A 27,194-nucleotide genomic window follows, 5' to 3' on the forward strand; every position below is an offset into this window, starting at 1 on the left:
AGATATTCATGTTTATCAGCAAATACTTTTAGCATCCTTATAGTTTCTTACTTAATATTTAATTCCCCCTTAGATATTACATCTAAGATGTCATCAACATTACCTCCACGTAACCTTAGACAAAGAATTTGAGGCAGAGAGTTGACTTCTATAGCCAGAACTATACAGGAATCAAAACCAAAAGAGAAATTGTTGAGAGATTCAATACCAAGTATTTGGTATAAATTGAATTCTGTAGTTGCTCTATCCCTCCATGGGGAATCAGAAGCTGACAGTATTAAGTGATCTCTAGTTAAAGTAAATAAATAACATGGATCAAATGCAATCAAGTCATTCCATGGAACCCGCCTATTTATTATTGAATTTTGATTAAAGTTAGTCTTTGAAGATCCACTTTTTCTTGTTTCATTTATTATTTCCCAATTTACTGCATTATTATTTAAAGAGCTTATCAAACAGCTTAAAAATTTGTCAAGACGGCTTGGTCTTAAAATAGGATTGAGGATAGGAAGAGACATTTCTAGTCTTCCAAGGCCACCAACCTGCAATTCAAATGATGGATTACTATAGACAAGAGAGATATTTTGCAAAATATTTAAACCAAGAATGCACGTTTCTACTGCCCAAGTAATACCACCATATCCTTTAAGATTTATTTTCATAGAGTCTATCAGTTTACACATAGATTGAATTTCCCATGCACTCTCTATTGTTGTGTATCTCCGCCTTATTGGGAGACTTCTCATTCTATTTATGACTTGAGGGCTACTATTTCTAATATCTGTGTTATTACATAAAGAATTGAATATACCTTGCAGTAATTTACCCCTAGAGTATATCCACCTATATCTTAAAGGAATAACCCAAAAGTAATTCACATTCCATTTATATTTCCTTGGTCTGTGGCATCCAAAATTACCGGAATCTTTTTTTGTGTAATTGTTTATCATATCTCTAGATTGCAATAAAGGTGAAAATACATTTTCATTTATCTCTGTCAATAGAGAATTGCATGTAGAATTGGAGTTTTTATTGGATGAATTAGAAATCTTTCGTTTATATATTTCTAAGAGTCTTCCAGCATTACCTTCAAAATATAGTATGTTTAGAATTATATCACACAAAGAAAGAAATTTAGCTTCAAATAACGGATAGAAGATGAATTCTATAACAGATTGGGAATAAACAAGCCTTACAAATGTGTGATGGTTAGATGGAATATCATCATTCATTAATGGAGATAAATAACTTCTGCGAAGGAAGATTTCTGGAAAGGGATGTTTAGAATCAGATTTATACTTTTTGTAAAAATCCAAAACACAAGTTTCAGTTGAAATATACTTCAAGTTTAGTATTGTTTGGTATTTAGGGGAAAAGTGGCAAGATATATCACCCGGAATTGCAGCATTTGCAATTGGAATTTTTCCACTCTTAAAAGCATAGTATTTTGATCTAATACTACTTATATATAATTTTCTAAGATCAAATCTACGTGTTACAGTGGTACCATAGTCCCCAGTAGCTTTATTAGCAAAGTAATCCAAAAACTTTTCACCACCATACTGTCCAATTAAATAAGTAAGATATTGACTCTTCTCCTCATAATTCATAATAAATCCAAAAGATTCAGAAAAGCTAGATAAAATAAAATTCCTAGTATTTAGTGTCTTGTGATATTCGTCAAATCTACTATCTTGGTCAGGTTTTCTATTTGTTTCATTTTTTCCACTGTAGTCATATTTCCTTTCCCATAAAGACCATCCATCAGTACTTGGTAGTTGCAACATATGAATAGCAGATTCAAGAACTTGCTGAAATTTTGCATTATATGGTACAAATATTCTATGATTTGAACCATCTAATGAGTATACATTAAGCTGGATAAAAGAGTCTGAAATCACCCCAGTAAAAGGTAGAATATCATTTTGATGAACATAAGTAATATTCAAATCTTCATATGCTTGAATAGAAATTCTAGCAATATCATCATCACAGTATCCTCTAGCATCTATGAGGAATTGCCGAATATAATAAAATAGCTCTTCTGAAGGAGACAGGTATTGACAAACTGTTTGTAAAAATCTCCAAGCCATAGTCTCAATAGTTTTATATGGGTTATTAGTAAGTATTTTCATTATTTGCACGTAAACTTCATCTATGAGACTAGGATTTATAAGTGCAGTGTAAATAACTCCATACATTAAACAAGGATCTGATATAAAGATATTTCCTTGACAAAATTCCAGTATGCAATTATACATTATACAAGCCAATTTATTTAGTTTTTTGTCAGTCTGAAGTGTAAGAGATTTCCTAATTGGTTTACACGTAAATTTAAGTTGGTCATATACATCGCCTATTTGTTTAACTTTCATCCTATTCAGTTTTATGGTTGACCGAGAAAACTTGAAGTAGTTATAGGATGAACTTGAAGTTAGCTTTGCCTTATTTATACCAGAAGGCTTATTTATAACAGGTGAATTTGAAGATCTGTTTCTAAACTGCACAGCATCTTTATTTCCCCTAGTAGTTGAAGATTCTCTATCTATAAAAAAAGTCCCATTTTCACGAAGTCCTTGAATGCATCTAAGTTGAGAAAAAGAAACTAATATTAAAGCACCAAGCCAGGGTGAGTCATTATTTTGAGGAATATAAGCAGCAGATGGATACTTAAGGCTTGGCCGTTTTTCAATTACAGCTGAACTTAGACCTGTAAATTGTAAATCATTAGAACTATCATCTGGTAATACACTAGCTCCTTTTAGTAAATTTATTCCAATTTCCATGGCACCTTCACTTGAATTTACTCCAAATCTCTCCAAAAGATCTTTTTTAGAAGTTATTTGATAGTAAGAGAGAGAGCTAAGATATTCAAGAATTCTGTAAGCATTTCGAAGATGTTGCTGGTGTACTCCAAGAGATGTAGCTTTCTTTAAAAGTCTGTTTAATTGTGGAATCCTCCATCCATTTCTGCAAGAATTCCAAGAAATAGAGTTACATACATTGTCAATTGTATTTGAAATCCAATCAACATCGTTTATATCAGACAAAAGTTTGTATGCAGCATCAATCAAAGCAGAAGTGACCCCTCCTTTAAGAGAGGATTTACAGGATTTTGTGCCTGCTAATGTACTAGAATTCTTTAGAATGGTTACATTTAAATTAGAAGGATCAGGATAAGAAGAGGGAATGCACCCTATAGAGTAAAGAGTCGCGAGATTATTTATAATCAATACCTCATTGTATCCATTCATTGCTTCTTGCAAATCTAATAAAATATTACTTGTGTTAATAGTTAAAAAGTGAGATAACATTTGAGTATTTTGGCTGGAACCTGAGTTAGAGTTTGAGACCTGAATTTGTTTCGAACTATTTTTTACAGTCAAGGAGTTGTTATCACAAATTTTGAAGTTTCTGTCTTTTTCAGAAAAAGTATGATTTTCTAAGAGATCACCTTGAAATATAGCTTTCTTTGGCAGGTTATAGGTAACTAATTCCCTTATTTCAACATTCATAAAATTTTCTCTTGGTAATAAATAGTAACAGCTCTCATTGCTTTGTATTATGCCAATTGCAGGTGAAATAGTCCTAGGTTTTACTAAAGATTCATAAGAAATATAAGCCTCCATTACTTCTTTATTTGTTCTATTATTTTCATAACTTAAAACAGCTAAAACAGACTTGTAAGCTTGCATAAAGGAGAAATTTGATTTCACCAAAATACTAACGCATTGTGGTTTATTAAAATAATCTATAATATTTAAATATGCTGATTTATCATGAACTTCAGAAAACTTCAAATACCACAAAAAATAACCAATTAAATTTGTCAACTGAGAGTGAGATGTTATCTTTGGAATAAATTTAGCAGATTCATAAGGTAAATCTGAATTATCTGAGAGATTGTTCACATTTTCATAAATCATCTCCAAGAAATATCCTGGAATATTTATTTTACTTAAAGAGTCTAATAATTCCTTCCTAAGATGATTCTCCAAAGAAATTGGTAACTGAAATAGAAGTAGCAAAATATTAGACAAAGTTCTCCTAGGAGTTTTACTCACTTCAATTAAAACTTGGGTAGAAACATTAATATCACATGATCTATCAAAAGCATCAAGGAAATGTTCCAAAAATACTTCAGTAATTGTTATGCAAGGACCTAGTAAAGTATTTATTCTAGGTAATAAATCTTCCCTCATATTTTCTAATACCATTTTTGCAATAGGAGTAGCACATATACCCTCTGATATAATGTGAATATCTAATAATGTATGCCTAGGTATAAATCTTAGTGCAGATAAATCATTCAGTAAATGTCTTGATATAAGGGCATATCTGTATTTATTATTAATATTGAAAGATTTCGGTAAGTACAACTTGGACATATATCCCATTTTATTGATTGTGTCTTGTTCTCGTAAATCCTTCGATGTTGAAGTTGCCTCACTAAGACTACAGTTTTCTCTATTCTTGAAGTAGCGAATTGGAGATAAAAAGACTAAAGGACCATATAATTCGACAAATTCTTGGTGGGTATATTGAATATCTAAACCAAGATACCAATTAAACCAAAATGGTAATACTAAGTTAGAAAAACTAAAAGGCTGGGATTTGTAGCTTAAATAAGAAAAGTTGTCTAAATTGCTCTTTAAAACAATCCCAACAGATATTACATTACTTGTATTTATTTTGTCAATTAAATACATCAAGTCAATAAATTTATACTCAGGAAATATTTCTAAAATATCATTTGCTCCTTGAGAAGCATCAATTATGACACTTCTTGGGATAAGGTACTTCACTTCTCCAAAACTATGACAAATATTCATAGTTAGTGAAGATCCAAAATTCACAAGATTATTGTTAGAACAGTTATTCCCATTCCGAAAATAATTATTTAAGCTATGTGTTGAATATTGTTGATGGTAATTATAATTTGTTAGGGCTATATTTTGATTCTGAGCATAAGATGATGATAACAAGTATGAAATTGAATTGTAATTGCAATAATAATCATTATTTATAATTGAATATTCAACTGGAAGAGTATATTCATTATTATATTGAGTGGTATTCTTCTTACAATATTCAAACTGACTATTATTTGAATTCGCTGAGACAAGATTTGAAACAATTACACCTAAATTAGAAGGTGTAATGTTTTGTAAATGCTTCTGATAATTTTTATCTACAAACTGAAGCATATATGTATATTTTGAATTTAATACACCAGATATATTTTCATCTAATAAAATTCCATATGTTACATCACGCCATTTTTCGTGCATCCTACATATCAGATTGTCAACAATAGTTGAACTACATAGTTCATAAAGTGGTCTAATTTCACTAGTAGATGTATTTAGCCCAATTAATAAAGATAATTCTAATGAATCAGATTTTATAAAGTGCAAATTCAATTTAGAGTTGGGAATTTCAGGAATGTCTGATTTGACAGTTGAGTTAGGACTTACTGATCTACTTTTTAAGACCTCTTCAAGCTTAGTAAAAACTTTTCCAACCAAATTTTTATATATAAGTGAAATTGCCCTTAGTTTCTGGATTGCAATACTTCTATAAACTCTAATAGGACTTGAAATCATATTGGACAAATTAATAGAAGCGTTTGTTGTGGTTGGAACTGAGTCACTTGATCTTACAGGAGTAGTAGTTGCAGTATATGAAGATGTTGGACCCTGATTCATCCCATCACCTTGATAGATCTGTAAAAGTTTTAGTAAACATCTATCTTCTATTTCCAAAAGTTTTCCACATTCTCTAAACTTATGAATACTCGTATTTGTGACTGAAATATTGCCAGTAGATGTCTCACTAGACTCATTTGTATCATATTGTAACTCAATCTCACTCAACAAAATAATTGCTGCCGTAGTATCAAATATCTCCTGAATTAATATTTCATCAAATCCTATACTCTCTAAAAGTTTTCTAATAAATTTAGTCGAAATTATAGAAGTCAGAACTTCGGAATTTTGCCCATCTACAAATCCAGGAGTTTTAAATTTATATTTTCTTCTAAATTCCTCATCATTTAAGCATAACTTTATAAGTCTCAGCTGTGTCCATTTATTATGATCAAAAAAACAATTCAAATTAAATACCCCAAATGTTAAACCTACAAATTCAGCTTTAGTTATATATTTTTTAAATCTCAAATCTATAGAAGCACAATACTGTGGATCACTATTACATAAACAAAATGATAAATACTCATTATTTCCAAAATCCTCTAAATTTTTATCTAAAATACAATTACATTGTTTCGTTACTTCTGAGTTATCAATATCACCAAAGAGGCTTAAGATATATGGTATTAATCTTAAAGTATTATCTTGTGCTAGTTCAGAAATGATCTCAGATAACAAATGTATTAGATTATATGAGCTTAATGAATTCATCAGATATGATAACCACAAAACATTTGATCCTGATAACTGATTTCTAATTGCATTAGATAAAATCTTTGGAAGTGAAGTACAGTTACAAGGAGATGAGTCTAATTTATTTGAAATATAAGCTTCATTCTTTTCTAGCTTAGAATTTCGTCTACATTTATAACCTTCTTCTGAATCTTCCTCTAAAATTAGTTTGCTATAAATATTTAATTTTGAATAACAGCCATTTCTATGGCAATTATCTGAAATTCCAACTAAAATTTTGCCAAAGCTTGATAAACACACGTATGAAGATGTCTCAGTAGGTGGTATCTCAAACATTGTCTTCCAAAATTCCACAATATTCTTTGTAAGATTTTCTTGGATACTCTCCATGGATGAAATATCTAACATGTCCAGAACACTATCTGATATTGATTCATCACCCAAACTAATATTTTTAATTGGACCAATTACACTTGTTTGAGCTGATTCAATAACAGGAGCAAGTACCATTAGAAAAAAAAAGTGTGACCTAGCCTTAAGGCTCGGTCAATTTGCAATTATAAATGAATCAAGACACTCCAATGTCAAAAATTTGATATTTAGTATATTCAACACTATTACCAGTCCCTATATTAACTATTAAAAATTAAGCGGAATCAAATAATCACTTATAATCATCTCAAGACGTGGCGTATCTACTAGTGTCTAGATTTGAATTTCATAAAAAATTAGATAGAAATTTACTTTTGTTTCACATGCACCAATATTGCATTAGTGAAATAAGAACTAAATATTTATCTCATATTATTTTGTTTCTTGTTTTAGTAGTACTTTGTTAGCAATATCAAGTACAGAATCAATTCCTAGAACTAATCCTAAGAAATAATAGTACATATATAAATTATTCTACTATCTTAATAATGACTTTATTTCAAATTTTGAACATGTTTCATTAAGATTCTGAAAGTTACACTTTTCTTACCTTGATTAAAGTTATTTAAGCATGAACTATTTCTCTTTAATGCATGTGTGAAATCCAGCCATCTTACATCACACTTTTCAATATCCGAACTTAATATTTTAATTTAATAAGATTTTACAGGTATAACATGTTCCATAATAAGTGATATTTATATTATATATAAGTAAAAAGAGAGTTTAAACATAGTTGGGTAATATTTAGTATATACCCAATTTAATTCATTTAATTTATACTTACCTATCAAAAACAAGTACAATTGAAGTTGCAATTAACTTAAAATTTGTTTGAGTTAAAAGCCAAGTTTTTAGTATTTGAAGTTTTCTTATTGCTAGTCTACAGAGTTGAGGAGACATAGATAAAAAATTTTCAATAGTTTGTTTTGTTTTAACTGCAGAAAGTTCCTTCCCTTGTTGGCGTGTAACAAACTTATCATTTCCTATTAGACCCTGAATCCTAATTCCAATTTCATGTTGGCATGTTGTTTCAATAGTTAATTGCTGTTTGTAGGACTTCAATAAATATCTTAAATCATGAATATTTGCGGAAGCTGGAGATACTAAAGAATAATAGCTATTGTCATTTTGAATATTATAATTACTTAAATTAGAATCTCTGAATATTATATCTGATTTTATGTTCCTTTTATATATTCTATGAATTAGTCCAGATATACGTTTTAGTATACAACTTTTTTGTGTGCATAATTTCCATTGGTACTCCTCATCGGATATTTCTAGATTAAAAGGATATATTGATTTATAATTATTTGATATATTTAAATTAGATTTACTTTCTTCTTTTTCTTGAATTTTTTCTAATAGCCGTTTTTCTATTTCTAATTTTCTATCCTCCTTTTTAGGAAACATCTCAAATAGTAATTGTCTTGCTTTGAATGCAGGTTCCCCTTCCATTTGTCCTATCCAAGATGTACCTAGCTTAAGATCAAGTATGTGTGGGTGTTTGTAACCTTTGACAAAATCATCCATTGCTATGGCTATTTTATATTCCATATTACTTTTTTTCAATGATGTCATTATTGAATTATTATTAGAACAAGATGATTGGAAATTTGAACAATCTAAATTTTGGTAGATAATACTTTCATTGGAATTTCTAAGATCGATATTTTGTAGAAAATTTGCTATTAAAAAATTTGGTAAGTGTCTTATCATAAAATGTCTTTGATTATTAGTTCTTTCATTATTATTATACTGCTTATATATTGAAGATCTCTCTACTTTAACGATCTTTCTAAATTTTGGAATAATTGAGTATTTATTAAGTACATGATACTTATCTATTGACATATAAAATTCAACTTCTCTTCTATTATCACTTGGGATTATTTTATAAACAGTTCCTTTATTATCCCTTAAAATTGTTTTAGAGCCCATAAAGCGATCTTCTTGATTTTCTGAAGTAAATTTGATTGGTCGTAATTCATTTTTGCATTTATACTTATAAATAATGCACATATACTATATAAATCAGAAAAGAGGGAAAATTTATTGTTATAGTAGCAATATAAAGCGGAGTCGGGCTACTTTCTATTTAAAAAAAAGTTGTAATGAATTCTACACACTTCAAATTTGCTATTATAAAAAGTGGAGAATTTTTTATAAAAAAATATTTTATAGAGGATTTTTATCAAAATGGATTATATTTAAACCTGTTTCAGAAATTTGGTGTAAATCAAGTATTGAAAGTAAAAAATTTTAAAAATCTATTCTTGAGAATTTTAAACTCTGAAGACTATTCAAACTTAGAATTAAGTGAGGAGAACTTTATTAAGGAAATCAATAATATTCTGAATGATCCTAATAGAAATATATTTAAAAAAAAAGAAATTCTTTCTTTTTGTAATAAACGCATTAGAGATGATGATTTAAAAAATATTCCAGTTTATAAAGACATTTTAAAACTAGAATTAAAATGTAATGGGATTAGGAATGTCTCTAGAATTGCCTCAAATTTCCCTAATTTAAAATACTTAGATATATCTTATAATTTAATTGGTAATATTAATGAAATTTGGCAATTAATTGAATCAATCCCAAGCCTAAATTACATTTTAATTAAAGGTAATCCAATAGATCTTATAATACACAAAAACAATAATCTGATAAACTTTTTAGGTGTTGAATATTTTAATAATGATTCACTTGGGAATAAGATTAATAATAACGAAATTATCTCTATGAAGAATAAGGATAACAATAATGAAACAAATGTACACCTTAATAATCCTGAAAAAACAACTAGTGCTACTAATTTAAGGAAAATATGCAATGGGAGTCATCTGTCAGAACCTTCAAAGCTTGTAGAAATTTCTGAAAATATTTTTTCTCAGGAAGTAGACCAAAAAAATTATATTTACAAGGATGAATTAGATTCAATAGAATCAGTAAATAATATACTCCAAGAGTTGCAGCCAGATACTCTAATGTCATGTATATTTGATAGTTTTACCACATTTCTACAAAATATAGACTCTCTAACAATTTCAGAAGATACTGAAACTATTAATAACTTATTAAGTTCAATTTCTAAGTTTTGTGAAACTAGATATAATGGAAACAATACTCAACAAGTCTCAATTTTAACTGATTGTATGAATAATATGTTAAACTTATTTATTGAGTTATTGCAAGAAAGGGAAATTATAGTACAACTGAGAGAAAAGGAGAAACATTTAGTTAATGTGAATAAAAAACTAGAAAATAACATTAAAATTCTTGAGGATACAGTCAAAATTAAAGATGATCAGATAAAAAATTTAGGCAAATATATTGAAGTACTTTCGACTAGTGAAACAAGTATAAAACCAATAACATCTTATGGTATGGTACTTAAAGAAAAGTTAAACTCAGATTTAAAATGATGAAATAAAAAGTTTAACAGAAACTAATTTATATAGAAATAATAATTTATATTAATATATTAACAACTGAAAAACAATTAAATTATATATATCATATATAAGCATACTAAATAAACCTTCCTTAATAGATTAGAATTCTGTGCTGTCAGATTCCAAACAATATTCCTGATTATATTCATGATTATAATCTATATCTTTATCAGATTCATATTCACTATCTGTATCAAATTTCCGCGGAGTATCACCTGTGTCTATTATTGTCTTGCATTTTGTTGTACATGCAAAAAAAAGAATCCTTTGCATCATATTATCATAAAAGAAATAATCAAATGCAAATAGACATCCTTCATCAGAAAAAGGATTTGATTCATCATCTCCCGTTATACGATAGGAGTATACAGATACATTATTTATATTTACTGCATCGCGAATATTGTCCCATAAATCTTGCAAGAAGTTTGGATAAACTCGTTCTACTATATTGGATATATGATAATTTATATTACTATATACATCTGCAAAACTCCTTTCCTTATGTAAATTATCTGGTGTTAAGGAACTAAAGTCATAATCTGGGAAGCATTGATTCATGGTACTAATCAAATTTACTAGTAATTGACGGACATCTTGACGTTGTATTGGACCAATAGGAGATCTAGAAAGCCATACTGGAGATACGCAAACTTCACGGTCTATTCTTGCACTTAAATCATTTTCGTCTTGGTCTTTTTCAGAGCAGGTAAACAATTCTAATTTACCATTTAAAATACGATCTCCAGCATCTAAATTACTAAGTAAAACTGTAAGTTTATTTAAACCTGAATGCTCCAAAAATCGCATTTTTTATTTCTGTTATATATAACTATTAGTATTACTAATATATTACCATCCTGGCACACAAAAGATCAATAAATTATTGACTTTCAACCTTAGTACTAAATCAGAAATAAAAATGATCTTAGCGCCTGAAGGTATGCTACCTCTAGTATCTACTCTAGTGTTAACTAAATATATTATTTAGAGTAATTAATATATAAGTAGTTTCTATATTGCATTAAATTTAATGAGGCATATTTATAATTTATAGTATTTACAAGGGGCGTAATATTGCACATGTTACAAATCTTAATTAGACCTCAAATAATTAAACTCTTAAGGTATAAAATAAATTAAACTAATAAATTATTACATTTTACTAAGTGAACATGAATTTTTGATAATAAAGATGATTATGATGACTCAAAACTTATATCTAATTCAATCATTAATTCAATACAGTATTATTTATTGGAGAGGTAATAGGGGGGGGGGGACCCGCTACTTATCTCTCGCCTCATAGGGCTTCATATACCTATTCCTAATTTAGTAAAGTTTTTCTTTTCTCTTTAAATCCATAATAAATTAATCTTTAGAAATAATAAGACTTGTTTTAAATGTTATATTCAAAGAATAAGGGTAACTCAAACACAGCCTGTTCAACTGTACAAACAAATGAAAATACAAGTTTGGTGCCATCAGGTTGTTCAACACCAGGGTGTCACTGTAATGGTTCTGCTATTGTGTCTTCTCAATCATCTAACCCAATTACTACTCAAAGATGTTATGTAACAAGTACTGGATGTCATGAAGCGGTTGTTACAACCACAACTCAAGAAGTCCGTAGTCATAAATGCCCACCTAAGGTACAGCAGATTCATGAGCATGTTACCCAACCAATAACTCATACTTGTATAAGTACTTTAGATTGCCTCAATTACAATACTTCTGCAATATGTTGTACTAATATAGAGTGTGTCTGTAACCAAAGTTGTCTCTCATGTCATTCTGGTTGTAATTGTAAACCTTATCATTATGGTCATCATCATCATGGTCATCATCATCATGGTCATCATCATGGTCATCATCATGGTCATCATCATGGTCATCATTATGGTCATCATCATCATGGCCATCATTATAATGGTCATTACATAGACCAATGTAATAATAATCAAAACTGTTGTTTAAACTGTAATTGCTGCTGTGCCTCAACAGTACAAACTACTGTTTACCCTGTATACATGTCATACCCAAACTATAACCAAGGTAGGAGTATTGAAGTCCCTTATACAGGATATCCAATACAAGGTAGTGGCTATCCACAAATAACATCTACACCTTACATATATTATTAAGTGTAAGTAATCAGTGAGACTTCTAACCTAATATAGCTTAGTTTAAAAAAAAAATGTTTACTCTGATGTACATTTAAGATAACTTTTAAATAAATGAAGTTTGATTACACTTCTTAATCCATGATGGTGCGCCGGAACACCAGTACTGTCCTTCTGGTGCCATACAACAACTACAGGCCTGAATACCGAAGAAGGATAGATGTCCAAGAGCAATATTAAATCGACTATAGATAGGTTCGTAAAGTAGAAAGAGGAATCCAAATGTCACTATAAGAATTAATGTCAGGAATGCAACAACCCGAATTGTCTGTATAGCACCTCCACATTCACATTTAATTGGTACAAAACGACGATATAGGAATGACCTTGACCACTTTGAATGATTAGATATGGAAGTTGAGAGTGAGTAATGATCATCATTTCGTGTATGTATTGATGAAGCATTAGCAGGAAGTATTGGTGAGTTTCTTCCAGTTTCAACATCACTTTGAGTTATGTTATGTCTAGTATTCCTTTGATGGCTATGATTATTACCATGATGATTCCGTCTATTATCCCTCCATATATTAGAATGAGGAATTGTTTCAATACTTGCTAATGACCATAAAAAACCAGCAGTGAATCCACCAATATGAGCCCAGTTATCAGTATTTGACATAAAACTCAATGATATTCCTAATAATGTAGCAAGGCATATTGATATAACATAGAAGAATTGCCAATTTGTATGTTTCCAATTTTCAAGTAACATAACTATTACACCAGCTAATAAAGCAAAAAAACAAGCAGATGACCCAGCAGATATTGAACATGGATCAAGTACTGCAGATGCCAAATTCCCTACAAGACCACCTATATAATAAAGAATTATATAACGCCATACAACCCAACGTGTTTCTAAGATAACTCCCAAAGCAATTTGACTTAGGACATTTATTGCCAGATGTAGAAGTCCTGTGTGTAACCAAAATGACCAAAATAGGCGAGAAATTTGACCCTGTCGTATTAAGTTCGTGTCTAAAGCACCCATATTAAAAATTACTTGTGCAGGAGGACCAAGTAAACTGTTATCTGACAATGATACTGTAGCATGACCTGTTGTTAGTTTACTATAAACAACTTCTTGTAGAAATACAAATATTAAACTTGAAGCAATAAGAGTTGTTATTAAATAGCATGGTCTAACTTTTCTCCATCTTGATCTCTCTACACATCCACAGAAGATTTCTTCAAATATTGATGTATCCTGACGTCTAGAGGACATAGCACTAGGTGATCTAGGGATATTACTATTTCCTGTTATAATTTGAGTTTCATTACCCTCGAATTCAGCTAATTCAATAAGCTTCTCTTCAGAAGCTATCATAAATTTAGTACCTGATTTTTCTTGATGTAATAGTGTTCTAATGCTACTCTCTTCGCCAACACTCATAGCTGGAGAATAGTCATCAACAGCACTTCTCTCTGGAATAGTTCCAGACTCATTTCTCATCATAATTCAAAACTGGTGTTTTATTATTTTCTCTCTAATATAGTACTCTATATTTACCAAGTCTTAAATTAACAAATTCTTCGTGTATCTAATATATTGCTTCTCTTCTACTTGACGATTTGAAGCCAGTACACCCTTAGCGCTCAGCCAGTAACGCCCTAGTTGTCTTTATTTATCTACCCGCCATACTTTATTAGTGGATTATTAACAGTTCAGACTTTGTTTTAAATTAAAAACCGTTACTTTTTAATGTCAGTCGAATGTATAATTAAGATATATTGAAGTTATACATATATACGATATTATCTTTCACTATAAATATAATCCAAATATAAAATTTATGTTTTACTAAGTGATAAATTGGATATTGCACTTTATCCTAACTTCAAGTTATATTACATTGTTTAGGTTCTATCAACCACAACATCAAAGATAAATTCACATAATAGAATAAATATAATTAAATTAACTCGCCCTCATTACTGACCCAAACTAGTTATGCCCTACTCATAGGATTCTCCCCTTATTTTTAGTCTTCATTAAACTACTTTATTCTTAGTCGTTGGCTATATTTTTACTTATAGCGCTAGATATGTATGCAATATAAATTATCAAGTGATGTGAATTTTTGTTTTTCTTACCTTTTTTTTTCTTTTAATTCTTAAACAAATAGTTAACTAATATACTTACTGTACATATATACTTATTTATGTAGTATTTTTATTGTGAAGTTAGTGTAGAGTATTACTAATTATAATATACTATTGTAATTATTCATTAAGGATCCAAAATATATTATCATTAAGTATTTACTTAGATAATTTAGAAATATTCTAGTTATTAATTGAGCGAACTATTTAAAGATCTGAAGGTTCAAGAATTTTAAAGCTTATTATATTAAAGTGGTTCGAATGAGTATCATCTTATTTCTAAACTAATATACATTTATAGGAAAATACATAGAAAAAAGTACAATTGATGCAAAATACAATTGATAATTTATCTAAGTAGTGCAAAGTATCATCTAAATTTAACATCTACATACTTCTACAATAGAATAATGAATAGCTCGGCAGATACATTCTCTAAGTATTGGAGGTATAATAGTAATATTTATTAATAGCTTATTTCAAAACTCCTATTAGTCTTTAACTTTCAAGAATTTTCTGTTTTGTAATATTTCATAATTGTGTCAACTGTTTAGTATATAAGAAATAAACCAGTTACAATATTAAAGATATTAATGCTTGAATCTATAATCCAGTATTTAGGATAAAAGTGAAGTTAGACATCCCTAAAACAAGGAATTGGTTAATGAAGTAATATCTCACAAAGACAATTTATTGATAAAATATTATTTATATTAAAGGTTTGATAAAATATATTGACAATTTAAGAATTTTATTATTCTCATTACTTATTAACGGTTTGCAAATTTAGTAAAAAGTGAACTTGGTAATTAAATTTAGAACTTGCTGAGGAAACAACTTCAAATTAAAATTGGTTAAGTTATAAAAAGAACTGCAATATATGGAGTTAGTACTATAGAGAAATCTTATTATCACAGTTACTTGCAATTTAAAGATAATTCCAGTAAGTTTCCAGCTAGTTATTTTTACTTAAGTACTCTCAGGTTCAGTGACTCAATTTTCGTTCTCTTTTTTCTGTAATCAAAGTTGGGGGTAACATCAAAAATCATCCTATTTTATTTCTATTGTACTCAATATAAATGATCTTATTCAGTTAAATATATTATAAGTAATCCTTTCTGGCAGAGTTGTATCTTGCCTAACGCTCTTAATACAGCTGAATAGTTTATACAAAGTATTATATTGACACTATATTTATAGAATATCTTCGTAATATATGTAAGTCTATATTCAGATGTAAAATGAAGTATTATAGAGCTGTAGTAAATTTAAGATAACTCCGTACTTTCAGACGAAAAAAAAAAGTGACCAACTATGATAACAAGGTCCTGCGGAGATCTCAACTAAAACTCAAACTTAAGTTAAAATTATAAAAGGTAGTTTGATATAAATGAATGATTTAATTTTATTTAAATTTTTTCTAGTTGAGATTAAATATTACATATTCTTGGGAATATTAAAACAGAGCTAAGTTGTACTGTGGATCCAGATATTAATGTATACTATATTCGAAGAAACCTATGACTCGTTATTTAAAATAAATAGTTGCTAATTGTTAGATATACACCTTTGGAGATTTTAAATAGAAATATATTCTATTGCTTACTAGTTCACTTGAATATAAGACTGTCTATATTGTATACCAAGTGTTCTTCCATTACCATTTTATTTTCAATTGAGTGAATAATAGTACTTATTTTCCAACCATTAATTTAAAAAAAAATATATGGAAATTGGTAGAATATTATTCAAGTCGTATCATATAGTTAACTTTTCGAACATATACTTTGTTTCACCAAAACTTCTAATTTCCCCAGGATTGGCTATACTATAGAACTTATCCATATAAATATTTAAAACTTATTCTTTGTAACCGTATAATAATTTAAATGATGTGTAGAGTATAATATTATTTATATCTAACGATTAAGTAAATTAAATACAAGTTCATATTGAGATCTAAAGAATTTAAGAAGGTAATTGACAGAGTTTCTTAATCCATTTGATATTATTGATAATATATGGGTGTTTAGATATTTCACCGACACTACATATATTTTCCAAAATTTGTCTTCTATCTTGTGCCATTAAGTATTGAACTAATTGACCATTAAAGGCAGTTATTAGGTCTCCAATAAGAGCTGTGGCACTTTTTAAGTTATTGTCATTTGGGAACTCCTTATTATAATCATTGACAATATTATTGACAAACTGTATCATATTGGGGACGTATGATCCTATAAGTTCTAATTTTTGAGCATCCTTCATACCGTAAACAATGCTGGTATAACCTTGTAATACAGCTTCACGTAGTTCACCCAAATATTCAATCCAATCTTCACTATTGATAGGACCATCGTTATACTGTGTCAAAGCAGCTTGTTGAAATAATTGCAATGTAGTTCCAATATAAGGTACAAAGGAATGGCCTAAATTCATTGCTAAATCACCTAAAGATATGATAGCTAAAGGTTTTATTTTACGGTCAACTTCACTTTTAGCCAGCAATGTGCATAATGTCTGTACTAGAGTATCCAAATAAGGACAAATATTTTGCCCAACAGATCTAACCATATCACCAACTAATTCAATAGATATTTTGCAAGTCTCCAATTCATCATATCGTTGCATGTATGGTAGAGTCACAGTAATACATTCCTGTAAATAAGGGGAAAAATCAAGACCCATTGATACAATCAATGCAGTCAGGGCAATTAATATTTCTTCATTTGCTCCTCCTTGTCGTAGCATATCAAAATATAACCTTAACAGTATTGAGGAATATTGATTGATATTCTTCCCCAGCTTAGTCGTCAATGCATACAATACACCACACGTTAATTGAATATTCGTTGCTACTGGTTCAGGTTTTGGAATTAGATTATTTTCAACTAATTTTTGTAGTCCAAACTCTTCCCCTATGATTAATTCTTTAGTTAAATTCACTAAATTATCTGTATTTCCTAAACCAGACTGAGTGACAACCATGCTTATAGCATTGTAACATGCTTGCTTCATATTATATTCATCTGCAATACTCCTCTTTGATGCCTGAAGTAGACTATGTATAATGTAAGGGAACCACATATCCATAATTGCTCCAGCTCCCTCAACATTTGTTGATGTTTCAGCCAACTGATGTATAACCCAGCAAATATTAGCACATACACGAGCTTCATCTGTCAATAGTCTCTGTAGCAGTACAGCCAATAAACTATTTCCGTTGTTTTGTTGTTGCTGTGGAGCTAACCCTACTAGGGGAAAGATAATACTAGGGTGAAACGTAACTATTCTCCCAATAGTCCAAGCGCATGTATCGCGTACTGCAACAGCATTATCATTTAAAGCTTGGCATAGATTTGTTACAGAAGATTCCACTATAGGTTGCATTCGCTGGAAACTAGGGCCTTCTAAAATGCTACCATAGGCTAGTACTGCAGCCTCCCTATTGTGCCAATTTGTATGAGAAAAATTTGCATGAATGAAGCTTAGTGTAGGTTCTAAAATATTATCTCCTAAAAGCTGAGCACAAAGTGTCAAACATGCACCTGCTGCTTTAGCAACAGTCCAACTCTCTGGGTCACTATCATCATCATTTTGTTTTAATAATGTCTCCAACATTACGGGAATAAGCATTGACTGAATTTGTCTAATGTAGTGTAGGCAACTAGGTGCTACTTGTATTGATAGAGAATTTTGTTCATCATCTAATACTAAATCTATTTCCAAATCTGCTATTGTATTCCAAAATTCTATACAACAGATTGCTACTGGTTCATATATACCCTTAATGCTTTTTATTACCATTGGTGCTATGACTGGTAGATATGGTCCCAAATATTCATAATACTCAGCCGCTATGGAAACTAAGCATTCATATGCTGCTGTTTGTAATAGTTCTCTTTTTACTCCCTCAGTTCCACATAAATTACATAAGACTTGAAAGATTAAATTCCTTTCGTGTTCATTTTTAAAATTGTTTCTTGCAAAAAATAAAGCAAAATAGAAAGATTTTGTAGCTGCTAATGATGTCTCAATATCTGAGTCATTCATTCCCTGAATTATAGCCGTCAATATTTGGTTGCTAATATCATCTGTAATAATGACAGATGCTACTTCATTTTCTAATTGTCTAGAATCTTCACACAAATATCCCAGCGCTGTTAATGCAGATCTTTTATGTACCAAAGATAACTCATCTCCTTTAGATTCTTGTATTAGTCTCAACAAATAAGGTAATAACTCTGGCCATCTTTGGCAAGGTAACTCAACTCGTCCAAGTTTAGCTATAACTTGACAAGCTGCTCCTCTTATACTAGCAAGTGGACTTAATAGAGACTCTAGAACAGCAGATTTTATCTTATTTGTTATCTGTTGAGGTAAAGATATCCACATTCCACGCCTCTCTATATCTAGACGTAGCTCAACAGCTGAAACTGCATTTTTTAGCAATAAACCAGCAAGTTGTCGTGATAGCTCTGGCTTGCTCTCATTATGTAATTCATCTGCCAAAATAACTAAGTAATCACCAAAATTAGCTTCTTGAGCATGATGTAATTGTTGCTCTGCACTTTTTCTGATAGACTCCACTGGATTATGACAGTTTAGCAAAATTGGTGTCAGGTCCATTACTAGTTTTTGTTTTAAACCACCTCCTTTAACTCTAAATTTCTTTTATATATAATTAATAGTACTCAAATATTCTCTTCTGATTTTTTCTACTCCTTTTAATTGTTTTTTTAAAAGCCTTAATAGATATGGGGCTACTTCTTGGAAGAGGGGTACTCTACGCTTGGTAAACTTACGCCAAATATTGGCTGGTTGGGCTATAATAGGAGCTGAATTAATACTACTTCACTAATAAATGACACTTTTTATGGAAAATCTTGAAGTATAAATATACCTGTTAACCTTCCTTGACAATATTAATATTTTTAAAAAGGATCAAATTTTACTGAGCTATAGGCTTTTTTTTTTTTTTTTGCCAAATAATAAAACATTGTTGAAACTATTCTTAATTTATCTATTCTATTTATTTTTTTTATTTGGATATAATTATTTTTTCTTGTTCAAATGAGGTTATTTTAATGCTATTATTTATACTTTGTTTATTATTGATAATAAGTCAAGTATATCACTTCAGAATGATCTAACTTCAGTATATTCAATAATATATCCAACCTAGCTACTAACAAAGACTTTTACAATATTTAATACTACTAGAGTTTCTTAAAATTTTAATTTTTATTTAATTTAAATCCTCACTTTTATATTATAACTGAAAATTTTCTTTTTATATAAATGTAATACAAGTCTTGCTACTGACTAGCGTGTCCATTAATATTCCTTTTAAATACTTATCAAGGTGTCTTCCTTTCTTTGGTCTATAAGTTAATCCTAAGAATACCTACAAGTACTGTTGAAATCTTGTTATATATTGTAACAAAATTAAAATAATGAACGTGATTCATTCACTGAAAAAAAAAGACCACAAATTAGTCTTTTTTAGCAAGAATATCTCTAAAACTATTACATTGCAAAAGATTTTTAGATAGATAATATTCTTGTTTAATGGTGTAAATATAAGAGTTATAGATATATTCTTTCAAATTTTTGAGGGGGTACAATAAACTTTAAAAAATGGCCACTTTATTAGTCAAACATTCTAAGAATAAATGAAGTAAAATATGATATTTTTAAGTTCTATATAGAACTTATATGAAGATTTTCATTTGTTCAATTTAATGCTAGAACTCAAATAATATAGATTTCTACGTACACACTGATTAGTAGTAATAAATCTAATATACTTTTTTCTTTTTATTAAAGTAATTTAGCAGATATCTAGCAGAGTTTTTGTACTCGTAGATTTTGTGGTGCAATGCCAATGAATTTAGTTGTACTATTGGACAGTATAATATAGTTTTACTTGGGACATTTTATAACTTTAAGAGTTCGATCTGTTATCATCTTATTTTGCTCCTTTATTTATATATTATTTTCTTCATTATAATTTGCATTTTAATATTAATAACTCTGAATAGCTAACTTAACTATTAGATTTTTTGAACTTTATAAGTACCACTTATAACCAAAAGTATAAATATATATATGGAATAATACTAGCACATTTTACTCCATAATTTTCTTCTTCCCATACTTAGTATTTTTATACCTTTATAACATTAATATCTAATTATATATTATAATGAGTGTCACTTTCTTCATTTCTAATAATATAATATAAATTCCTTTTTTTAGCAATATACTATCCTACATTATTAAAGTTCAGCGTTGATATTTTTGTTTTATATTTAACATCTCTCAATAATTGAAAATATAAAATTCATTTATCTTGGAGTTTCTAAACTCACTCCTTAAGTATATTATACAGCTAAGTATTGGATATATGTTATCTTTTGATTTCTGTTTATACTTTATTAGTTTGAATAGTAAGCAGTGAACACTTTTCAATTTCAACCTAAAGAATTAAAGTATATGTTTATAAAATAACTTAGATTATTACTCTTCGCTTCTACTATATATCTTTAGTATATTAAAAGATGAACTATAAAGGTCTATATTCCTAAGTTTATTCTTATTCACAGTGTAAGTCTATTTATTAGTCCTAATGATAACATCAAGAAATCTTTTAGTATGATTATTGTTATGGAAGTACTATAAACTGTTAAATATTCTAATGCATATATCTCCTTTATAAATGCCATATTTTGAGGTTCATTTTAATCTTAAAATTTTTAAGTGTCTTATTTTATTTACAGCGCCAAAACATATGAGATCCAGTTTAAGAGTGACAATCCCCACAATAGGTGCATGCTTGATGTATTTACTATTGGTCTCTATTACTCAATAAATATTTACATTGATGTTTAGCTCTTTAAATTTTCTTAAACCAGGATTCAAGGTATCGAATATATTTCATCGCAATAAGAATGATATAAAGCCAACTAATGATGCAGATATAGCTGAGGGTAATTTGGCTGCTAAAGAAGGGCCAGAAATTGTTACTGTAAGTTTTTTTTTTTTTTGGATATATAATATTTTAAAATATAGCTATAAATGCTAATCATATTATATTTATAGGATGAAACAGTTGATCAAGGCCCTCAATTTATTGATGAACTTGCCAATATTCCTGTTATGCAAATGGATGAGTTTATTAATAAATTTATTGAACAAAATGTAGAAGGTAAGATCTAATTTCGATATTATTTCATGTATCTAAATTTTATTTAGTTGAACTTACTTTTTTTAGAGCAAATTGATATATATAAGGCTCTTCAGCGGAGATGGAAGGTTACTATGTGGAATTTTATAGTAGAGAATTTTTCAGATGAATGTAATCTTTTTTTGGAAATCGATTTTGGAACATCAAGAGATGAATATAGAGTAAGAGATGAATCTCATGAGTACATTTTGGCGGATGGATCATTAAAACATCGCATAAGAAGTCCAGTTATTCATAATCTTGTTAAGGGTAAACCTCAAAGTATTGATTTTAGTCCTGTATTTGAATATCGTGGTTCTTATAATGATCTTGAACGAGAGAAATTAAAGATTTCCGCTTGGAAATATCATAATCTTAGACTAAATACTTTGGATGCTATATTTGAAGTTAAATTACTAGTTTGTGCTAATTCTGAGATACAGCAAAATTTCACACTGGTTCGGTTGATAGAAAATAACAAGACAGAAGAAATATACAAAGTTACATTCAATCTCTACTTTCAAGAACTTTATGATTTTCAGTTATCATTCAAAAGATGGGAAGTAAAAAGATTACTTACATACTCAGATATGATGGACAAACTTAACCAAACATCTAATAAGGGAAATAGATTAAGCTTAAATAATGCTGTACATTATCAGTCTATATATAATATTGATGATTTCAAAACAATAAAGGATGAATTTATTTATGATATCGAGAAGGATTTGCAAAAAAGATTTGAATCACAACCACTTCAATATAGAGATAATTTCGTTGTAAATAATTCAGAGTCTATAGAGAAGGTAGAAAATCTAGAATCTCATATTGTTAATATTCCTGATACTGAAGTAGATCCAAAAGTAGTTTTAAATAGTTTGTCTCAAAATGATGGTCAGAGTAGTAATATCTCAGTATATTGGAAAAATATATTGAATATATTTGGTATAAGAGAGAGAACTCCTCGATTATTAGAAAAAAAAGATAGTCTTTTATATGAGCAGGAATTAAGCCAATCTTCGCTACATCCTTCAACATGCTGTCCTAGATTACGAATTTATCTAACGTGGCCAAATCCCTTTAAAGTGTTTAAGATTTCAAGTAGTATTCAGAGTAAGACTAATTGGCCAATATGGGATAGTATTGGAGCAATGTACTTCCGTGGGACTATTGCAGATTTAGAAAATAGTTTCTTGGATATTGAAATAGTTGATACAACAAAAGATAGGAAACATAATGTTCAAGCAAAAGCGCATATTCCATTAAAGGGGCTAATTGAAAGTAGCACAGTTGTAGAATCAACATTGACTAGTCCCTTATGGTTAACAGAATCTAGTAAATCTCAAATTAGAAGTGATTTATCTACATGGTATTTTGGAACAATTTTAGGCACAATATCATTTATTCACTATCCTTTACAGAGGCAAAAAGGAGGTCTTATACATTTTATTCCAGATAGGGTATATCTTCTTGTGAAAATAAAACAGGTTGATAATATAGTTACTTTTGAAAATTTAGATTTTGCACAAATAAGAGCATCTGTTACTCATCATGGGCTAACTGCAAGAACTAGTGGAGTTGGGAAGTCTTCTAGATCATCATCTTCATCTTTATTCAGTGACTATATCGTTTTTCCACTGCAGTTACCTCCTATTTCACAGTTATATGCCCATCATTTAGAGAGTTTAGGTGATGTATATATAGATCTATGGGTTAACTCAATAGATCAAATTAAGAAGGTAGAACATGCCGGTTTTACATCATTTACTATATGGGACACTTTATTTACAGCAAAAGGAATGAAACGATCTGTAACAGAAAAAGTAACTACTTCTTATATTTATGGAGAACAAAATAAACTGAAGGTTAGGTTATTAGAACAAAGTACACAGCTAAAATTCTTATTTCCAACAGAAAGAACAGCAAATATCTCTTTTGAGGCATTTATCACACCTGATATATTAAATTTAAAGGGGGATAGTACTAATTCTTTATTCAATAAGAAGAAGGAGATTGGAGAAACAATAGATATATTTTTAAGAAGTAGAATAGAATTATCTCCAAGTCAGGCTCCAAAGACTTTTGTGAGTAACAAAGTAAATATAAAGCTGATACTCGATAAAAAAGTCGGTTCAAGTGCCTCACAAAGATTTTTCTTGTATTCTGCATTTAATCACAGAGGAAACGAGTTGTTATTGTGTCAATTTGTAGGTCCGATTCCATCTCCATTAACAAATACTACGCCTAATAGTATATTTCATTATATTCGATGTGTTCCATTTATAACTAGTACCTATAGAGATCCTCCTAAGAAAGTGAAAGATAAACTCATTGAGGGTACTCCAGGAATAAAAACAAAAGGTTTTTCAGTATCTGGATTGGATTTGGAGACATTCACACTAAAGAAATCAAGTTATTGGTTTACTCCAGATTTCACTCTTCTCAATAATGGTGGTAATGTAATAGATCATTGTTTGTTGCAAGTTTCAATGTTATTACAGCTGAAAGTTCAATCATTTGTATGTATAGGAACTGTTGGTAGAGGTTTGATTCATTATTGGGTTATGACATGGCATTTTAATGAGGTGAATAATATGACAATAGTCAAATTTTGGGAGGTAACGAATGGACAGGTGTATACATTAAAAAATCGTTTTTTAGATACAGTAAGAGCTAGAGAAGTTTCTATAAGATTTAGAAAAAGAGAGCGTTTGTTATCTAAGCAGATGCAAAACAATGAAGAAAATCAGGATCAACTTCCACCGGAAAATTTATTAAAAGTAGTAAGGTTACCCTACAAAACTATTGATACCATATTTAATGAGTGCAATATGTGGTATAATGTACAAAGTAGTGCTAATCCAGGAAATATATACTATGATTTATGGAATACTTCATATTTTGTTAGCTGTACTGATTCTCCAATGGACTATCCACTGGGATTTCGTTACCAACCATATTCCTCAAAACCTACAATATCTTCAATTACTAGTATGAAAGGTACTGTAAAGAATATGTTGATGTATGAAATACAAACTCACAGGAATTCTCAAAATTTAACGACAAGATGGAACCGTGATCCAAATTTAGAGGGTTTTTTGGAGAAGGGGTTAGATTTACTTGAGCAGGCAGAAATAGCAGATGATGATGGTGAGGTATTAGCTTTGGCAAAGTTTAGAGATTGGAAAACTGCAATGGAATCAAAGGTTCCACCAATGCACAGATTGTTGGGATTTCCTCTATCTTTCAACCATGCAGATACAAAAATAATTTTAGATACTTTGTTAGGTAAATTAGAAGTTATTTATACAAGAGAACACTCTGCAACTTTTAGCATTGCAGTAACAGTGAATGGATACCCTGGAAGTATTATCTGCACAAGAGTTTTTTTAGTAGTTGTACAAAAAGTTAGTGAGAGAGAAAGAAGGAAGATTTTGGAGAAAAGAGAACAAGAGCGCATAAGAAGAGAGGAAAAACTTAAAAGGAAGGTTTCAATTGCAGTAGCAAAGTTATTAGATACTAATCCTGATGAGCTGCTATCATCACAAGATGAGGAGAGAAGGTTAACAAAAGCAACCTCAAATATCGAAGCTGATGTTGTAGATCTTCAGAAAGATAGACATAGTGATCAAAATTTAGATACAGAACAACCCCAAGATAAAACTGAAAGTTTGAGTGGGATAGCTCAAGATTCTGCTGTGACAGGAAGCATGGTTGGAGAATCCTTATTAGGAGATATACAAAGAAAGAAAGGGAAAGCTAGGCGCAAAAGAAAGGTTCAATTACCCGAAGGAAGCATAGGGGGGAATTTGTGGATTGCACGCCAAATTGTAGATGACAACAATTTTGTGACATTGATAGAGAATATAGAAGAAATTATCAGCAATGCATTGTTGATATCACCTGATAGAGTATGTGGTACTGAAGTCAATTACGAAGGTCAGAGAATTGCATTTTCAATATTACCAGATAATGAAGATCAAAATGCCCCCACACCATTGGATTTAATGTATGAGTTTGCACTGAAAATAGATGAGTTACTTCAGGAAGATAAACATTTCATTGAATTTACGGGTGGAGATGCTGTACTTGAATGGGACTACTCTCAGGTTGAAGATAAAGATGATATTACTGCGAAATCAGAATATTCAGAGAAGCCTGTAAGATTAGAGGAGCCACAAGTAAATAGTGAGGTTGATAATAGTGAAGCAATTAAAGCAGAAGAAGATAACAAATATGAGTCAGAACATAAAATAGATACACATGAAGAAGTTGAAGCTAATTTATCGGAAGAAAATAAGGAGAATAAAGAATCACTACTAGCCGATACTACAGAGAAGAATATTCAGAAAAGTAGCTTCACAGATTCTTCAGATAATAGCTTCACAGATTCTTCAGATAATAGCTTCACAGATTCTTCAGATAATAGTCCTAAATTAGAGGAAAATAAAAAAAAAAGATTTTTAAGACGTGGGCCAAGTTTGGATGGTGAAGATGATGAGAGTGGAAATCAGGTTAAATTAATCCTAGATGATCATAAGGAAAACTTAGGTAATCAGGAACAAACTAGTAAATTATTAGATAATAGTAAAGTATTAGAAGTGGGGAAAACCTCAACACAGCCTATTCAAGAAAAAAGAGATGGTGAATTACCTACATTGATGGAGAGCAAATATAGAGTATTAGGAGATAACAAATCTTCACCAAAGGTAGATAAAAAGGGCAGAGTATTAATTAATGGTGTTACTAGAGATAGAGTAAAACGATTTACAAGGAGTGGAAAATATATTATATACAAGAGACCAGAGTACGAAGAATCTCGAGCTAGAAAGAGACAGATTGAGGAACAGAAACATGATGACTTAGAAGAGTCGCAAATGTATTATCCTGCAGCAAAATTAGCAATAAGTTTAGCAAGAGGACATAGCGATATTTCTAAGAGGGGTTTGCTAACTTCAGGTATTAAAAAAACTACTCCAGCAACGCTATCTTCATCGCTCGTTACAGAGGAATCAATTAAACTTGAGAGAAATAGGAGTTCCAATGAATTGTTAAATTTGATATTTAAGGGTAAAGAAGAATCTCTGTATGATCTAGTACCGGAAAATTCATTTAATTATGAGGAACAGAATTTAGCTAATAGCAAAACAAATATATTAGATTAATTCTGAAGTAGTGAAGATAATTAAAGTCATAGTTGGTCATGTCAACAAATTGTATTGAATTTAATTCAAACGATTAGATGGATAATCTACTTTAGGTGGCCTGTTTTTATAAGAATAATCTAAAGTTGTTATTCTGCTTAAGTATCGCTTGTTCGGATAATAGCGGGTTGAAAAGTGTTTTTTTTTCCAGTGAATTCGTTCTTAATACTTCCCAAAAT

The 27,194-nt window shown here is 29.8% G+C and overlaps 8 protein-coding genes across 8 annotated transcripts, besides 13 other annotated features; 3 read left to right on the top strand and 5 right to left on the bottom strand.

Annotated features, from left to right (window-relative positions):
* Positions 1-47: 47 nt before the first annotated feature.
* On the bottom strand, positions 48-6,914 carry CMU_022950 (uncharacterized protein; the record flags this gene model as incomplete). Its single annotated transcript, XM_002139603.1, has 1 exon — positions 48-6,914. The coding sequence occupies one exon, from the start codon at positions 6,912-6,914 to the stop codon at positions 48-50; it is 6,867 nt and encodes a 2,288-aa protein (XP_002139639.1).
* Positions 3,738-3,768: a sequence feature (AT_rich).
* Positions 6,915-7,619: 705 nt separating the features above from the next.
* On the bottom strand, positions 7,620-8,861 carry CMU_022960 (uncharacterized protein; the record flags this gene model as incomplete). Its single annotated transcript, XM_002139604.1, has 1 exon — positions 7,620-8,861. One exon carries the CDS (start codon positions 8,859-8,861, stop codon positions 7,620-7,622), a length of 1,242 nt encoding a protein of 413 aa, XP_002139640.1.
* Positions 8,133-8,169: a sequence feature (AT_rich).
* A 92-nt stretch (positions 8,862-8,953) lies between the features above and the next one.
* On the top strand, positions 8,954-10,267 carry CMU_022970 (uncharacterized protein; the record flags this gene model as incomplete). The annotated part of the gene is made up of 1 exon (XM_002139605.1): positions 8,954-10,267. One exon carries the CDS (start codon positions 8,954-8,956, stop codon positions 10,265-10,267), a length of 1,314 nt encoding a protein of 437 aa, XP_002139641.1.
* Positions 8,997-9,022: a sequence feature (AT_rich).
* Positions 10,268-10,291: 24 nt separating the features above from the next.
* Positions 10,292-10,368: a sequence feature (AT_rich).
* A 28-nt stretch (positions 10,369-10,396) lies between these two features.
* On the bottom strand, positions 10,397-11,107 carry CMU_022980 (uncharacterized protein; the record flags this gene model as incomplete). The annotated part of the gene is made up of 1 exon (XM_002139606.1): positions 10,397-11,107. One exon carries the CDS (start codon positions 11,105-11,107, stop codon positions 10,397-10,399), a length of 711 nt encoding a protein of 236 aa, XP_002139642.1.
* A 318-nt stretch (positions 11,108-11,425) lies between these two features.
* Positions 11,426-11,455: a sequence feature (AT_rich).
* A 245-nt stretch (positions 11,456-11,700) lies between these two features.
* CMU_022990 (uncharacterized protein) lies at positions 11,701-12,441 on the top strand (the record flags this gene model as incomplete). The annotated part of the gene is made up of 1 exon (XM_002139607.1): positions 11,701-12,441. One exon carries the CDS (start codon positions 11,701-11,703, stop codon positions 12,439-12,441), a length of 741 nt encoding a protein of 246 aa, XP_002139643.1.
* Positions 12,113-12,225: a microsatellite.
* An 85-nt stretch (positions 12,442-12,526) lies between the features above and the next one.
* Positions 12,527-13,936, bottom strand: CMU_023000 (rhomboid family protein; the record flags this gene model as incomplete). Its single annotated transcript, XM_002139608.1, has 1 exon — positions 12,527-13,936. One exon carries the CDS (start codon positions 13,934-13,936, stop codon positions 12,527-12,529), a length of 1,410 nt encoding a protein of 469 aa, XP_002139644.1.
* Positions 13,937-15,270: 1,334 nt separating this feature from the next.
* Positions 15,271-15,301: a sequence feature (AT_rich).
* A 679-nt stretch (positions 15,302-15,980) lies between these two features.
* Positions 15,981-16,003: a sequence feature (AT_rich).
* Positions 16,004-16,289: 286 nt separating this feature from the next.
* Positions 16,290-16,311: a sequence feature (AT_rich).
* A 240-nt stretch (positions 16,312-16,551) lies between these two features.
* On the bottom strand, positions 16,552-19,212 carry CMU_023010 (importin-beta N-terminal domain-containing protein; the record flags this gene model as incomplete). Its single annotated transcript, XM_002139609.1, has 1 exon — positions 16,552-19,212. The coding sequence occupies one exon, from the start codon at positions 19,210-19,212 to the stop codon at positions 16,552-16,554; it is 2,661 nt and encodes an 886-aa protein (XP_002139645.1).
* Positions 19,213-19,597: 385 nt separating this feature from the next.
* Positions 19,598-19,647: a sequence feature (AT_rich).
* Positions 19,648-19,812: 165 nt separating this feature from the next.
* Positions 19,813-19,842: a sequence feature (AT_rich).
* Positions 19,843-20,566: 724 nt separating this feature from the next.
* Positions 20,567-20,617: a sequence feature (AT_rich).
* Positions 20,618-21,469: 852 nt separating this feature from the next.
* Positions 21,470-26,976, top strand: CMU_023020 (uncharacterized protein; the record flags this gene model as incomplete). Its single annotated transcript, XM_002139610.1, has 3 exons — positions 21,470-21,613; positions 21,688-21,793; positions 21,860-26,976. 3 exons carry the CDS (start codon positions 21,470-21,472, stop codon positions 26,974-26,976), a joined length of 5,367 nt encoding a protein of 1,788 aa, XP_002139646.1.
* Positions 21,619-21,656: a sequence feature (AT_rich).
* Positions 26,977-27,194: the final 218 nt, after the last annotated feature.

Source organism: Cryptosporidium muris, genomic scaffold (assembly GCF_000006515.1).
Source record: "Cryptosporidium muris RN66 scf_1106632353999 genomic scaffold, whole genome shotgun sequence".
NCBI lineage: Eukaryota > Apicomplexa > Conoidasida > Eucoccidiorida > Cryptosporidiidae > Cryptosporidium > Cryptosporidium muris.